Genomic DNA, 17,179 nt, shown 5'->3' on the forward strand with positions numbered 1-17,179 from the left:
GCAAGGTAGTTAGAAACGAGACGACTGCAGTCGTTCTCTCTTTTCCTTTCTCTCTCTTTCTCCCTCCCTTCACGTCTAGCTCGTCGTAGTGCAGCGCTTAATAAGGGAATAATTAATTAACTGCACTCCTGTACTTCGTTTTTGCAGTTCAACCTTTTGCCGGAAAATAAAATGTACCATGTATACTCGGGATCTAGTAATGAAGCGCTATATGCATATTCCTTTGTTTTGCTCCAGTCAAATATAGCTCCGACTACGAATTTAATTTTCCAAATTATATCTTGAAGACCGCTTCGATAACGGCTTGAAGTATTTGTCTCGGAGATCTCGCTCAAAGTTGTATTTGAGAATAGTTATAAATATTATACATCTATCTATCAAAAATTCTCGTCATTTCACAGTTATCTTGACTGAACGTTGCATGCTCGAATTTCCCGCGTCGCGAGTATTTCTATTTTCGAACAACGTCATTACATCCGGCTAACAAGGCGTTGTTCTCGTGGCCTACGCATGGATGGAAACTTTTTTTGGAACTTTTTTCATCCACCGTAGCCTTCACAGCTACGCTACAAATCAGTCCTGTCGGACTTGCGCTCGGACTAGCGAAATACAACACGCTGCGAAGTAATATCGCTAATTGAGAAAAATAACCCAGGTGTGATAACATGCTTCCGCGCTGATACCTACAACGACGACGACAATGCGACAGCAAAAGTTGTCTTATACTTACGTCTAAAATCTTCGCGATTTCCACGTGTTCTCGGTCATTTTATTCTTCAACCAATCTAATAATATCTCCAATTAGATCATATTCAATTTAATGCTAAAAACAATTGCGCCATACTATTTTAAAGAAAGAAATAGAAAAAGTGTAGTTGCTGAGAGAATTAAATTTTCATGGACCTTCGTCTTGCAGCAGTTAGGACGTCGAAATGTCGTTGCTTGCTGACCGACCCGAGGGTAAGTAACTACTACCCTTCGCAAGGCTAAAAGGTCGGAAAGCTCGCGCGAGCTCATGCTTTGAGCTCATCTAATAACCTGAATGAAAGAGAGGGGCCGCTTCGTTGGATCTAAAAATAACAATATATAATAGAATCAACGACTGACATGGCCGTACCTTTTTCTATACACTTTTTTAATGCAATACTCTTCCTTCCATTTTTTCTACTTCTATATTACTTCTTTTTGAGGGTTTCCTTTCAGTAAAGTTATTATCGATATCTTGTGAATACTGAACAAAATATTATTTAAATAATAATATTAAATGTGATGATTAACTTTTAAAAGAAAATATTTGTTTCGATCGATAAAATAATGGTGGAGCAGAAATGATTTTACGAGAGGTTTGAATGAAAAGGTAAAGAAGAGTAGTGCAAGAAAGATAGAGGAGATGATTCGTCTAAATAGGCAACATAACGCGGGAAAAGTTTGAAGACAGTTCTTGAAGACTGTATCCATCGTCGTCGTCGTCGTCGTCCTCTTCTTCGTCCTCGTCCTAGCCGATCCATTAGTGTAATTGCAATTTATTTAGTAATTACTTTAATTAGTGAGCACCTAGCCGGTGCTTCAAGATTCCGCGAGAGAGTTGCATCGAGAACAGCAAGAGAAGAAGGGAAAGAGAGGGAGAGAGGGAGAGAGAAAGAAAGAGAGATAGTGGGAAAGGTAGAAAGGAGAAACGAAAGGAGTTGAGAGGGGTAAAACGAGGAATGGAAACGTCTTTGCATCTCTAAATGCAGAAAGAGAGAGAGAGAGGTGAAATGAAGGAGACAAACGGAATTAATTAATGAATTAGCCTTAAGGGATAGGCGTAAAAACAAGTGGAAATCGGGTTGAAACGGGCTGAACGCGACCGATTAAAGTAAGTGGGGACCAAGGAACGTAAGTAAAACGAGTAACTAAGTAAGTGACGACTAACAGCCACCCTCGGTCCTTTCAATGTTAAAGCTGTGGGAGAAATGGTGCTGAGCGTAAACCGTGTCCGAGAATGAAAATTAATGGCAACTTCCCAAATCCTTTTTCAGTCGGGTTGCCGTTTAAACGCCTAACAGGAGTTGATTCGATGCAAATTAATCGAATGTAACTCGCGAGATATGTTCCATTCGTAAAAGTATCCAATGCAAACGGAGCTACTACGGTATTCTTGATAGATTTTTATCGCGGTTCTTTATTCCGTTTCACGTTCTTGCTAAGAGAAATAGGGATGTATGAAATCATAAATAACAATACTATGAAATCATATTATTACAAAATACATTTCGAGATTGAGCCTTCGAACCCTTTTGCTAGACATTCTCCAAATCCCTCAGTCTTTAATCCCTGTCTCAGCTCTCATCTAAGGTAGGTACTCACGACGCGAAGGCGTGATAAGCGATGTAAATTTTCTTGCGGGTTACCATTTCGCTAACCGCGGATTGGTACGGAATAGTTCGCGAGTTGAATGAACTAGGCTTGCTACATGTCTGGCTGATGTATCTTCAGGAAATCCGTACAGCTCATGAGACACCGTCTTGTTTGTCTTGCGTTTTAGGTGACTCGAATACTGTGCTTACATTTCCACGTTGGAGACCGAGACCTCTCGGCTTAAGGATTTGATTCCACATATAAATATTAATGCGTATCTCTTTAACGACCTGCTGCTTCTTCAATACGTTTGTAAATGGCTGATTGAGCTGCGACGATAATTAATTTTATTCATATTTCTTATCCAATAAAATTTCCTTCTTCATTTATCTCATGTTATCCTTTTTATTTTATTCCATAATAAAAAATAACGGTGTCCTCTATTAATATATATATATATATATATATATATATATATATATATATCGCGACATCTTTGTTCCCGTGATGCGAAAAGCAAAGCTAGCGGTTTCTATACGTAAGAGAAAAGGACGAAGGCGTACGTGAAAGCTGGTCGATAACACGACGAGCTAGCTAGTGGAGGTGGAGACGGCGGCTTCGTGACGAGGCTGCGACATCGGGATTGTGATTAGGGGCCGGTCGGCAAACAATGCCTAATTACATAATTATTGTGCCCGGGCCCGTAATTAAGACACATTACTCCTCTCAGCTGGTAATTCATTACGCTTAATGTCTTCCCTCGGTCTGCCTGCCGTTTCATCGCGGATGACAGTCGCGACGGTTCCAGCTAAATACCGTTACCGTGAAATATTACCGACTGGTACCTTAGTCGGAGTCACTCTCCGAGAAGAAGGACGATTGCCTTTTACTGATTTTATTTCGTCTAATTTTACTATATTATAAAAGTTGGTATTTATAAATCGCAAGTTATTATAAGTAATTATAATTTATATTGTAACTTTTAAATAAAAGATTTTACAATATATAATAGTATTACGTATACAATATGGTTCATACTTGCTTGACAATAATTTAAATATTCATAGAGAAATAGAGTAGAATCGATCATCAAATTACAAAATTTGTCCTAAAAAAATTTGATGGCTTGAAAGAAACAAGTAGACTTGAAAGACTACCAAATACATCAACATTTACATGCATATGAAAAATATAAGGAAAAACAGGAAAATAGAAGAAACGGTGAAGGAGGAAGAGAGTGAGAAACTCATATACATTATCCAGTGAACAAAAATTGTTCGTATGCAGGTTCTTCACACGAAGGAAAGAGGTTCCTACAAATGAAAATTCCTGAAAAAAACAGCTTGCCTTTTATTACAGAAACTGATACATGCGATACTGAAGAATAATATAAGTAAAAGAGGAGGAAGAGGTAGAAAAGATAGAGGGAAGGTGTAGAATACAGGAGAACCGATATTGTACTACTACTTTTATTTAGCTAACGTTCGAATATGAAGGGGTTCGAAGCAACGCCGTCGCTTCCCATGGGAGTCTCTCTCATTGAAATCTAGACGAAGAGAGTCGCTTTATGACTCTCCAGTTTTCTGGTAATCTCGAAATGCTTGAAATACTTGCGAAAGACTAAAAAGGAAAAAGAAAGCTGTAGGGAGAAGATAAATAAATAAAGGTGACGTGACACGAGCATCAGGATTCCCAAAGGATTAGTCGAAGAATATTGATTGGTATAATTCGAAGTGTTTTACATTCTTGTTTGGGAAGAATTTCTGTTTTTTCTTTTTTCGCACACGACATTTTCTATCTTCGTTTTCTCACCAGTTTTTCTTTCTTTCTATGTAACAGTAATTTATATTTTTCACAATCTTCATTATTTCATTTTGCATATCTGATGATGTTAATCAGGCTACGATGATAATTATTTTGATGCATTGCTAGTTGATTAATTGCCTACCTTAAGAACTGTGATATAAAATTTTTAACGATTACAAGTCAAATTTTATTACATAATACGCAGATCTATATCGCAAACTTACTGACACCGAAGAAAGATAAATGAAGGTATATTTTTTATGTGTATCCACAATTACGTACATCTATCACACAAATTATCTTGAAATTGCTATATTTTCAAGTATTATATAAATCATTTCTGTGGATTCAGGAATTCAATTAATATTATCCAGGATGATGATATCCCTGTTACGATTCAATTAATATTACCTCCATCTCTTCCCCCTTTCCATACTCCAACGTTTCCTCTCACTTTGATCGCAAAATTTTGTAATACCAAATATTAAACGAAAACACAATTTGGGGGAAATATATGAGCATATTCGTTTGATTATCGTAGCGTGAATTGCGTGTCAACAAAACTTACATTTTCAATCAAAATTGCGTTCTAATTACAAGCGTATCTATTTGTACTGACCATTGGAGTCGAGATAGGCGCCATGGATTTTCAAGTTCCGCGAACGATTCTCATCCGCACTTTACCACCCATCATCTTCTTTCTCCTTCACTACCTTCTTAGAGTTAACTTCTCTGAGTTAACGACGAAGAAACAGGATTTCATTTATTATTTCTACAGTCAAATTTTCGATTACTCTATTGATAGTGAATATTTCATTGATTTTATGAACCAGTACAAAAATGTTCGACGTTTTAAGAATAATTCGACATGTTATATTGATTGAACTGTGAAATAGCTTCAGTGGCGCCAACGCACGGCACGATAACGAGTTAAAATGCAAGATGTAGTATTCTCGTGAGGATTAGCTTCTTAAATGAGGTGTCGCAAATTGGAACAGAGCAGGTCAGTATTGTAATTCTAAAGTAATTGAATCTTAACTGATTGTTAGTATTGATAAAATTTCTATGCCGTCATTAATCAGTTCCAAGATAAAGTGTTGACATAAATCATTCAATAAGATAATGACATCATATCCGTATCTCGTCAAAAAACATTAGATCGATCATCCGTAACCTATATAATAAGATACTATAGTTTTATCGTGTCTCGTGATAGTAAATGTCACAATGATGAATTCGTCTCGATACTCTTTGTACAATCATTGAAAGCTTTCTGGTTCGGCGCGCATAGACCGCCGTCACTTATAGCATATTGACATCTCGTAAGCCGAAGCTTTCTGGGGTCCCTTTCGTGTCCAAACAAGACGACGATGCACCCTGGGAATTGGAAGTCCTCGTTTGCACGAATTCGCAAATATAGCCAGGGGTATCGGAGCCAACCGAACCGAAGAATTGATAAATTAGTTATTCCGTTAGTCGCTCGAGTCCCTCTCTTAGCCCCTCATCCCTCTTCTGAGTCTCGTGCACACCACCACATTTGATCTGAGGTTACCGGATAATCACGCTTGTTTGCATCTGGTTCGACTCCTTCGACTCCTAAATCGCAAATTTGCGAGTCGTATGTAGAATACACGATTAGAGTATTTAAAAAAAGGTACATAAAATGAAAATTATATTAATGAAATTTAGTGTTCAATATTTATTAGTCAAATAACCTATACATATGTAGACGCACTTTCTTCGTGGAGTTATACGCTGCAGTGCGAGCAAGAATTACAAATATTCTCGTTTACTTACCGCGCAAAGGATAATCCGGGTCTCCAAGGTACCTAGCTTCGGCGCGGAGCCAATTAATTCCCAGAAGAATTCGATTCATACTGTATGATAATTCCAAGATAGTGCGACGATAGTACGAGATTAGGAAGATACAATATTTGCCCAACGATTTCTATCTCTAATAGGGTGTATCAAGATTATTTCCTTCGCAGCTGCGGCCTCCGTTCAACAAGGCCAAAGCAATTTCATTGGAGAATATTTCTTTAATCTTTTCTTCAATTTTTAATAAGTATGTTGTAATAAAAACGATTCGGAAACTTGAAAATTTTTCTGCGTTTTTCTTAAAATCAAATTATTTCTGAAAATTGATATCGGAACATCCGCAACAATGCAAGACGTCGTCAGCAACAATCAGACCGCAAGATTTCCCGACAAGGTCTTCGAAAACTCTCTCTATCTGTCTACAGACACATATTAGATCGACTCGAACCTGACCCATCCTATAACCATACGAGATGCTACATAATGTCGCTTCGAATTCAAGATTTTTGTGGCTGCTAACCCGTTGGCTTTGGTCCGCTAACGTATTTGCAAGATCCGCCGCGTTGATGGACATATAATGCGACGTGTGATTGTAGGCCCGCCAATCGCGGCCGATTGTGCCTCTGAAGGCCCGCTAACTATCTCAAACTAGCCCCATTCAAGCTTCACGACCTCACTCTATCCACATCTCGCTCTATATCCTCCATCTCCCTCTGTCTCTCTCTTTCCCTCACCGAGCTATCTTTCACTCTTTCCATCTATATCGTTCTCCTCGTTTGCCTCCTCTCTTTCCCCCTCTCTCACTGACATACACGTGCACATATACCAACACATTGATGTGCATACACATACGTATACGTAGAAAGGTAGAGAGACACAATCACGCGCGGTGGTTACGTAGGTACGCTTCTCCACGCGACGTACCATTCGTCTCGGTTCGAATCCTCGGCCCTATATAGGTATCCAACGCACGTTCTACGTGGAAATTTCAAATCTATCACCGACCCAGACGAATGCAAATCGCGCATGAAGCGCGCTTAATAAAGCTTCGCACGCAGCCTCCGCAAGTCGCAATTTTCTTTCCAACGTGTGCTGCCATGCTCGTGCTCGTGCGCTCGCGCGCGCACTCACGAAAGCTTTTAATGAAACGCTCACGTAATGCGCTCTACTACCGGCCTTTCGAGCGTTTTCGTCGACCTATGAGAGAAAGGTTCCGCCGTTACTCATTATAATTACGAGACGTTTTTAATATGGTTCAACCCCTCGAGGAAGAAAAGTGAAAGAGAAAGAGAGAGAAAAAGATGTGAGAAAATCGATTTTTTGAAAAGACCGGTAGACTTACTCCTCTCTTCGCTGTCCTTCTTTAAAACTGTCTCTCATAAATTTGTCATCGTCAAATTTACGTCAAAGATGAGGAACGAAAAGTCTTAGTAATTCTAATCTTATCTTGTAATGATCCTCTAAAAAATGTCAATAATTTTGATGAAATGCGATACGTTGTGTATCGCGTTGGTATTTTGAGATATGTATATCGGAAAATTAAGGTAATCGTTTGATTTACAGATCAACGAATGCACTTTGATGCAAAACGTTTTCGACGCGGTCAATATTATCCGAATAGATAAGCCACTAGTCGCAGAGAGAACGAGAGAGAAGTCTGTGGTAAGAGTGAGTGCAGATAGAGTAGTCGATACCTAAGCGTAGTAGATGGAACCTGACGCGCTCAGACAAATTGGACGAACGTCAAATCTAAGTCGTACCATCGGAGGGTATCGATCGGACCCTTCCCAGTGAGAACCGTATTCTCAGTCACTTCTCTCTGAGAAATATTGACTCGTCCAAGTGAGAGCTTTCAATATGATTAAACGCAGAACACATAAAATCCGATGTATGGTGTGTCCCTGAATGGTGTACATTAATTTTCGAAAAACTTGAAGAAAGTCGATGCATATCTCTAATTTCAGTACCTTCTGAACTATCGGTTTATTCTAAACGAAAAGTCCATGTTTAGGTATGATTTTTATCAATGATAAACTAAAAAACCACCTGATAAGACCAGATAAATAACTATGCTTGAACGCAAAAATTTGAAGAACGGAACAAAATGAAAAGATACTTCATTCCCAGAAATAGATACTGCCGCGTTGCCGATTTCGCACCTCTCTACATCGTTAAACAAGCTTCGCCAACAACGCGATCCGAGCAAACTCGTGGCAAAAACTGGCGAAGCGTGTTGAGTGAAGGTACACGATCGGTGGTGCGAACAATATCGAACCTGACGGCGCCGCTTTTGACCGACCGCATTTCGGGTCGGCGAAAATTGAATTTCCAACGTCAGGGAGGTGTGTAGAGGGGTAGAAAACGAGAGAGAGAGAGAGAGAGAAAGGGAGAGGGAGGTTCATGTAGGTGAACGAAGAGAGCGGCCGGGTTATTTGCGTGGCCTTAATAAGGACGTTTGACGGCGTTGGCTTTCCCTTAACAAGCCGGCTAATATCCTGGGGCCTTGCCTCTCCTATCGTCATCGTCGTCCGAGCCTTCTCTCTCTCTCTCTCTCCCTCTCTCTCTCTCGTCTTTCACATGGTAGCCACCGTCGGGAATCACCAAAGCTTGAAAACCGAATAAACTCAGTTAGAGAACTCGGTGTGAAGCGAGTGGACCGCTCGACCAGGAACACGCTACTTGACAGGACGAGTCCTTAGCTCTTTGGCTATGTTGCTATTCCTACTACCATTCCCTCCTACTCTTCGTCCTGTTCTTAACGCACTCCCTAGTACGTTTAACTTATGTCTACAGAACTTATCTTTCGAAGAGATAAGTCGAGTTGTTTTTAAATCTTTAATATGTCTCGCAAAATTTAGAAGAGTTCGAAATAAATACCGAATGTTCAAATGAAAAGAAAACGTAATGATGGAATACGAATTATTTATGAACATATAAAAATATATTTTTTTTTCGTTTCACACTTCGTTCTCTTTTTATAACATTATATACCCAACATGTTAGAGCGTCACTAAGATTCTAACACTAACTTTACATTCTACGTAATAACAAATTAAAAAACCAATATAAGTGATATTTTCTATACATTTTTACAGTATTTGACTATAGTCAAGAAACTGCTACGTCAGTTTGATTCTCTTTCTGAAAACAATTCGAAATTAAATCGCGAATAATACATATTTAAAGAAAAATATCTTGGAAAATATGTTACAAAAAATAATTATACCTTTTTGTAAGTATCACTCTGTTTCAATTTGTTTGGTAGATTTTTTAATAAAAGGTTTACCGAAGACTGAGGTTCAGTCGTTGATTGATACCATTCCTCGTTCTGATATTTTGGATAAGGAAGCCATCTAAAGATTAAGATAAATATTACCTATGAATCATTTCATACTACCAGATACTATAATCATGAAATATTTCTAAGAATATCATAAGTACCTATGTATTACCGGAGACAACAACTTTCTATCGATATAAGAAGGATCCTTTGGCCCCGTCAACCAAGTGACTATTCCTCCAACCACGATTACTATCAGCGTACCCAATCCGGAAAACCAATGATAGGACAATAAGTAAAGAGCAAACACATCTTCTTCGCTGAAAAAAAAATATAATTACAAGTAAATATTCATAATAAAACAAATTTGTTAGATACTTGAATTTATTTACTTAGAATGAACGAATTGATCTAAGAAAGCTTGACTTATATTTCCCGGACACTGATCGAGTGGTACCGGAAGCTTCTTTGGTACTATAACACCGGAACTGATCGATATATTTGCTCCGAAACATGCCCAACCAGCTATTAAAAATCCCACAACAGCACCAACGAATGCGCCCTAAAAGTAAAAAAAAATGTTGTATCACATATACTTTTCAAAATAACAAATAGTTATTTTAATTAGTCTATTACTTGAGAGTTAGTCCATGGAAAAAGCATTCCAAGAGTGAAGACTCCAAAGGAAATTCCTGCGGCAATTGCGGCTAAACTGTTCGTAACCTACACAAATATCAATATTCTAATTTTTTTACGATTAATCCAAAAAGAAAATGTTCTTCAAATCGATACTTTTTCTATCTTTTTTAAAACATCTAATTACAAAATTATCGTATACCGACCACTAAAATGCCTCCCAATGTTTCGATGAAAAAGACAAAAGCCAACGCGAATAAACCAAGGAATATAATTATACTTTTAACTAAAATCGTTGAACAACGTTCGTTCGGTTGTAGACCAAAGCAACTCTTCACGAAGTCTTCTAAAAGAACTACAGAAGTGGAATTGAATCCTACTGATAGAGAGCTGGAACAAACATGGTAAAGATATAAAAAATATACACTGTTTGACTGATATTTATGCAAAACTTCAATTTTAAGTACCTAAGAGCAGCCCCAAAAATTCCAGCAATGAAGAGACCAGGTATACCATGCAAGTAACCAGCAGCTTGCATTACGAAAGCTGGAAGTAGTTGATCATCGGCCGTAATTAAACCAGTAGCTCTTGGATCACATTTTGGTGGTGACCACCAAGCTAGAAGAACCAATCCACACCAGCAACATAGCGAAATAAAAATAACTATGCCAATAATAGATATCCCTATAGCTCTGCAAACATACATATATTTACACTTAATTTCATTTTGATGAAACTGAATTGTAATACGATCAATGAAAAAAATATTTTACTGGTATACTCACTTACAATTTAGATGTCTTCATAGTTCTCAGTGATGTGTACCGTTGAACCATCGTCTGATTCACAGCGATGTACGCCGTAGAGTATAGCCAAGAACCAATTAGAACACTCCAAACTGTGTGTCTCGTGTACAGAGAAGAATCGAAGCTAATAAATTGAAAAAGAAAACATGGAAATTTGTAAAAAAAAAGGAAAATGTAAAAAAAAGAAAGATTGAATTTACTTAAAAAATTCTATTCTATTAGCTTCTCGTGCCTTCTGCCATACTTTGGATAGACCGCCGACTTCCCAAGTGCCTAACACAGTCACGATGAGCATGGCTAGGATCATTATTATAACTTGAAGCATATCAGTCCAAACTACTGCTTTTAAGCCACCCTAAACAAAAAAGACAAAGAATTGTCGGTATGATCGTGAGATCGGTTGTCGCGCTCTAAACGATCAAAGGAATCACTCGTTCGCGATAAATTTTCATTAATATCTTCGTCGAACAAATTGCTTGGATAATTACGCAGGCCTCCGTAGGTAGGTAGCTGCTATTAATCACTTCAAGGTTGGCTTTGTGATCTGCTACTACCGACCAACAAGCGCACACCACTCGACGCCATTGTTTCAACGAGCCATTGTCGACCTTTTCAGTTTCCGTCCATAAACATTTCGCCCGTGCTCGCACGAGATTCTTCGCGGCATTGTCCACCGAAAATTGTTTCCTCCGGGGCCCTTTTCCTCATCCCTCTCCCTCTCACCCTCATTCATTCTCTCACTCTGTCTCCTCTTTCTCTTTCTACTCTCGGCAGGTCGAAGGAACTCGAACCACGCAAACGAGAATTCGCTGACGAGGAAGACTATCCTCCTAAACTAGCTCGGTCCCTTATGGTTATTACAACTTAACAGGAAGCTATACACCGGAAACGTTAGAAAGAAAATTTTGACAACGCAGTAACTCACGTCATGACACGTCGATCCTCGATATTTTCACTAACGTGCGATTGAAAATGAAAATAATGAGAAAGTCTATTGATCTAATTATACTGATTTATCTAATCATGCAAAATATTATTATAAGTGGTTGTAAGAAATTTAAATAAGACAAATTTATAACAATTACATCCTTGCCCATTAATATTATACATAAATTGCTTATAATATTAAAAAATTGAAAAATAACTTACAAGAACCGTGTAAAAGACGCACACTCCGCATAAAATGGCGCCGATGATATGCGTATTGATATCACTTACTAGAATAATAAAATGTTGAAACGTTTATTAAGTTATGTTATATAAAGTACAATGAATGCTGCAGAAGTGTAATGGTATTTAAATAAATATTTTATAAGTCGGTCATGTATATGTGAAATAAAAGTGTGCTAAGAATATTCTGACCAAAACTATTGGCTATTGAATGTACATATATTTTTTAATATTTCGAAAACATAATAATTTAATTTAACTATCAAAGAGATGTTTGTAAAATTACCTTGATTTAATGCCAATGCAGGCACGTAGACTACTATCGATTGGTAGAGAACCTAAAATATGTTTCTTATGAAAAGAAAAAAAAATGAAAGTACAACAAAATAGGAAAGATATACTTACGGCATCGAAAACGAATATCAACGATATTAAAATTCTAACTCCCTTGTTAAATCTTATCTCCAGATACTAAAAAAGATAATTCAATATTACACACATTCGTATAAATTTACAATGGACGAATATTTAAAGACGTACCTCGTATGCCGAATTTAATTGTAATGTTACAAAAACAGGTAAGTAAATGTTTGCAACGACTATTCCGGAAAAAAGCAAAGATATCACGGTGATCCAATACTGAGTGCCAAAATTATAAATTTCTGCAGGAGCTCCAACTATTGTTACCCCAGATATGAAACTATAAATTGAAGAAAACTTTATAATAATCTTAATTTATTTTAATAATATCATCAATGGATCTTCTCGATAAATATTTATCATTTCCAAAAATATTTATCAGTTGTAAAATTCATATAAGCATATTTAATGATACTGATGACGAAATTATAAATGAATTTAAAAAGAATCAGACCTGTTGACCGTTACCTGGCAATTAGAGACGCAGAAACCGGCCAAAGTCTGAGTTTCCTTCCACCGAGTAAATAATTCTCTACGGACGATTGTTGTGCACTCTTGTAATGCCAAAGTCCAGCTGCGGCGGATATAGTTAGCATAGCGGCGAAAACAAGCCAATCAGCCCAATGAAAGTGTCCTTTTTCTGAACTGTTCTCGAACATCTTGAAAATTCGTAAAAGAGAGAAAAAAAGCATCAATATATTTTTATATCTTTCTTATGACATCATGAGTTTGAATAAATAACTATCGAGTTATTAATTTTACCAAGTAGGATAAAATGAATAATAATTAAAAAACAGCAAAGTGTTTTCTAATGATTGCATTTTTATCGCATGGATTTTCTTTTCAAGATTAATGCTAATAAATTAATTAATGAAGTAATCAGTATTTCAAGGAGAAAAAATCAAAATGATTTGCACGCACAGCACTGTATGATTACTAAACTCTATTAGAACAATGTGAAATGTTAACAAAGCCAAATTGACGATCCTTATATAGAATAACGCTTGTAAATTCTGTATATATAGGCCAATGATTTACTGGAGGAGGCATTAATTAAATCATTCTCGCAGTAAAAAAGTCCGAAGGAAATGCACAATTTAGTCTTTCGATTTACAATCCTTCAATTGTTACGTTCACGTTTTCTAATAGAATATCACCGATTGTTTCTTCCTAAGATTTCTCCCACTCCTGTTGCTTCTATATGCGTCATAAAAAATGTCTAATTTTAGCCTGACCATGACCACTGCGAATTTGTAACTTTCATTGAATCGATTAGGAACATTTTTCTTTTAATCGCAAATATAAAGCGGCGAAGAACAACAGAATATTTCAAACATAAATATCCAATTTGAAAACAAAGGAGTCATACAAAAGGTGAGAAAAGTATTACCGATTGTAGCTAAAACGGAAAGCAACATTAATTTTTTATTTTATATCAATACGAACCCATTAAATGGAGATAAATAATTTAAAATTGTCTTTTCTAAAAAATATTAATATTTCTTATGTATAAGTTTGTAACATTCGAATAGAAACTTAGAGTTTTTTAATTTGAGATACCAACGATATATAAAGTAGATAGAATCATTACCGACTGGAATGATCTATCAATTGCGACATGATCATTTGTCGATAAATATACTTACTTTTAAATTCTATTAATAATTCTCGTTATATTTAGAAGATGCAATTGTAATACAATTGAATATATTTGCGGTCAAGCAAACTTTTACTACTTCAGGATCGTTGAATTTTCGACGATACTATAATCACAATTTGCTTTACATTTGAGAATGTTGATAGTATTAAGTTTAACAATTCCAAAATGACCTTGATCTACAATCGATAAGCGAATTACTCAGGAAACACGTGTATAATAAGCTATATAGCATACATTTTTTCCAGATAAAATTTTATTCTTAGTCCTTTCTTCTTTTTCTTTTCTAATTCGAACATAATTTACATTATCGAACGACCCAATTATACTGTGTAACCACTTATAGAATAATTTTATGAATTCTTCTTATTTACTTGTCAAAATATCTTCACATATATATTTTTTATGAATGATGCGTTCCAGATAGAATCATAAAAATGTTTATTAAAATAAGATAAAAAATGGCAAGGAACAAGAGTATAATATGTTTAAATATCTTCTGCAGTCATCAGAACGATATATTTATTGATATATTTATATCGCAGAATATCATGAAACAATAGTCAATCACTATAGGTTCTGTTTATCAGTTCTATTCGTCATTCTCGAATCAAACGAATCGTAAAGAAATTCACGTTAAATATTACAGTAAAAATAATCTACTCAAATAAACAGAATAAAACCAATCACTGACCCATAATAAAACTTTTGAGACATTACGTCTGCCATATACATATATTCACCAAACAACATAGAGAGAAAGAGAGAGAAAGATCATTTCTACTTTATCTTATTTACGATCCTTGCGTTAAACGACTATAGTAAAATAAGCTTCTTATTTCTTTCCTGTGTAAGAATGGACGCATTTGTGGCAGAAGAAACTTAAACACCCATTCACTCGCACATCAAAGATCAAATAAACGAAACGATCGCGAGGCAAAGAAATCTTGGTTCACGATGGTTCACGTTGAAACGGCTACAGTGATCTAGTAGTTGCTACTCTCTTGACTTCGATTCGATCGCGACTGAGTTGCACAATCGAGTCTCCATCGACGTTGATTCGTGTATGTTCGCTCGCTTTCTACCAAAGAAAACGAAAAGACAACGATGACGATGACGATGATAATAATGACTATCTTTTACTTGCGACTATCGTTGGTTGGTGAGCAATAAATGGTTCGAACCAATCAAGAATAATGTTAGGACACCGTAGGAGGAGTATCGCCATAAATATCTACCTCTGTCTTTTTCTTACTATCTTAATTATTTATTAGTTAAAAATACTAACAAAGAACTCGTGATCCCATGGAGTACGCGTTTTCCGCGTGCATCTAGAGATCAGACAATAAACTCAATATATAAACGTCCAATTAGAAATATAAAAATTCTTACTTAGTCTTATTTTCTTCACACATTTCCACAATACAGTTTCATTACTCGTTTCGTAACGCACAAACATGGTTACTAAATAGGACTTCGATATTAACTACAGACATTTATATAGAATAAAACATCGATGTACAAAATTTCTTACATGTGACTTCCATTTTTTTTCCTTTTCTCATTTTTCTTAAGGATATACGTACTATTACAGCGAGCTTGTTAAACCCCTAATCTTATATTAAATCAATATCCATTACTTTAATAATAGAGTAATAAAAATTTATATTATAAATAATATAATTAAACCATGATTTCTTATAAAAGTCATTAAATAAATCGATTACACACGTTGAACATTACGATAAACAATGTACAATACATTGAGGCCTAAAACTAGTATGTTATATGTTTTATAATTATTATGTTATATATTCTAATAGCGCCATAAAAACAACCAATAACTTTGTATTAATTTTTTTAAATAGTTGAAAACAATAATTTAAAAACGTGACCATAGAATAAATCATTTTTATCATACGAGAAATATTAGATACAGCAAGAGAGATAATAGTAAATTTTATAAAAAAGTTACTACACAAAATCGAAGAATAAAAATTACAGTAACATGAAAATTCGAAAATAAAATTTTTTTTAACTTTGACTTAATGATTTTTCGTTACTCACAACAAAGAATACTTTTTATTACAAACCTTTATATTACAATGATATACAAGAAGTGTCGTTCTTAAAGTGTATAACATAAAAAAAAAAGAGGAAAGGAAATGTAAGCAAGAATAAGTGTACAATAATATTCGTGTAAGCATAAATTTCAAATTGATAATAAAAATATATGCGCGATTGGTGAAGGTAAAAAATAACAACAAAATTTCGACAATCTTGTATGAATATGTAGGAATAACTTCAAAGTAAAATTATTCATATATTTCCGACATATTTGTAATCTGCAAATAATTTCTCCATGATGTGATATTTTTTAACACTATTCTTAAGATTGGAATGCAATTGTTACTATATACAATGAAATATATTAACCAGTGCATTCCGCAATAGAAATAACGACATACTTCAAACTCTCTAAAATTATTTACATCTCCAATAATTTTTCTTTTTCCTTAGTGAATCGAACGGAATGTGTTCACGTGAAAAATTGCGAACAATATCTAATGGAATCAAAAAAGTAATTATAGTTCGATAGCTCATAGATTGCGAGATCGAATAATGCACACTGGTTATTTCAGTTCATTTTATGTAATTATTCTTAAATATCGCATTAAATAATTACGATTCAAAATACAGAAATTTTCAATTATATATCATAAAATGTGTCCTGAGTAATAAAAAAAAAAGAAAAAAGGAAAAAAAAATAATGTAGCAAGATATACAATACCTGTATCAGGATTGACTTATTTAAAACGCGTAAATGAATTCGAAAAATGATGATATTATTTTTATGCCATTAAAATGTATTACTAAATTATTAGGCTACCGACCACGGAATAAAATTTTTGTGTCTGATGTGTGCTACCTCATGCAATATTACTGAAGAATTACTACATATATTCTTCATGATCTTGTTAATTATTTTATTCCGTATTCTTAAATATAAATATTATTATTAGTTTCTTCATTATGAATATAATTCTTCATTATATATAATGAATACTTAAATTCATAATAGATTATAAAATTATGTTCACAGATCGCATTTCTTTGATTTCACAAAGAAAAAAATCAAATTATGTCATTCTATTCACATCGCCTGAATTTTTTTGCGCGAACTAAAAGTACATTCGATATATATATATATATATATATATATATATATATATAATATATATATAT

General features: G+C 35.2%; 1 protein-coding gene across 7 annotated transcripts; it reads right to left on the reverse strand.

The window, feature by feature from the left end:
* Positions 1-8,883: 8,883 nt before the first annotated feature.
* Positions 8,884-17,124, reverse strand: LOC122632860 (sodium-coupled monocarboxylate transporter 2-like). Of its 7 annotated transcripts, none has more exons than XM_043820111.1 (16): positions 14,718-17,124; positions 13,923-14,112; positions 12,745-12,935; positions 12,397-12,556; positions 12,262-12,327; positions 12,143-12,194; positions 11,836-11,903; positions 10,887-11,041; positions 10,670-10,810; positions 10,348-10,590; positions 10,087-10,270; positions 9,881-9,967; positions 9,637-9,806; positions 9,406-9,564; positions 9,191-9,317; positions 8,884-9,105 (listed from the first exon to the last, which is right to left on the reverse strand). In XM_043820111.1, exons 3-16 carry the CDS (start codon positions 12,933-12,935, stop codon positions 9,073-9,075), a joined length of 1,836 nt encoding a protein of 611 aa, XP_043676046.1. In that variant the 5' UTR covers positions 13,923-14,112; positions 14,718-17,124; the 3' UTR covers positions 8,884-9,072. The 7 variants fall into 7 exon arrangements, with proteins under 7 accessions (XP_043676046.1, XP_043676045.1, XP_043676047.1 ...); XM_043820110.1 differs by having other exon boundaries at positions 13,923-14,319; XM_043820112.1 differs by lacking the exon at positions 13,923-14,112.
* Between the last annotated feature and the right edge of the window lie 55 nt (positions 17,125-17,179).

This window comes from Vespula pensylvanica, chromosome 11, assembly GCF_014466175.1.
Source record: "Vespula pensylvanica isolate Volc-1 chromosome 11, ASM1446617v1, whole genome shotgun sequence".
Classification (NCBI taxonomy): Eukaryota; Metazoa; Arthropoda; class Insecta; order Hymenoptera; family Vespidae; genus Vespula; species Vespula pensylvanica.

Bases quoted from the DNA above. Each gene is read 5' to 3' on its own strand.
- LOC122632860 (XM_043820107.1), bottom strand. From the start codon at position 12,968: ATGCTTTTTTTCTCTCTTTTACGAATTTTCAAGATGTTCGAGAACAGT. The intron at 12,195-12,261 runs GTAAGTATATCT...AACATATTTTAG, and splicing joins TGATATTCGTTTTCGATGCC to GTTCTCTACCAATCGATAGT. The intron at 11,904-12,142 runs GTAATTTTACAA...TTATTATTCTAG, and splicing joins TGCATTGGCATTAAATCAAG to TAAGTGATATCAATACGCAT.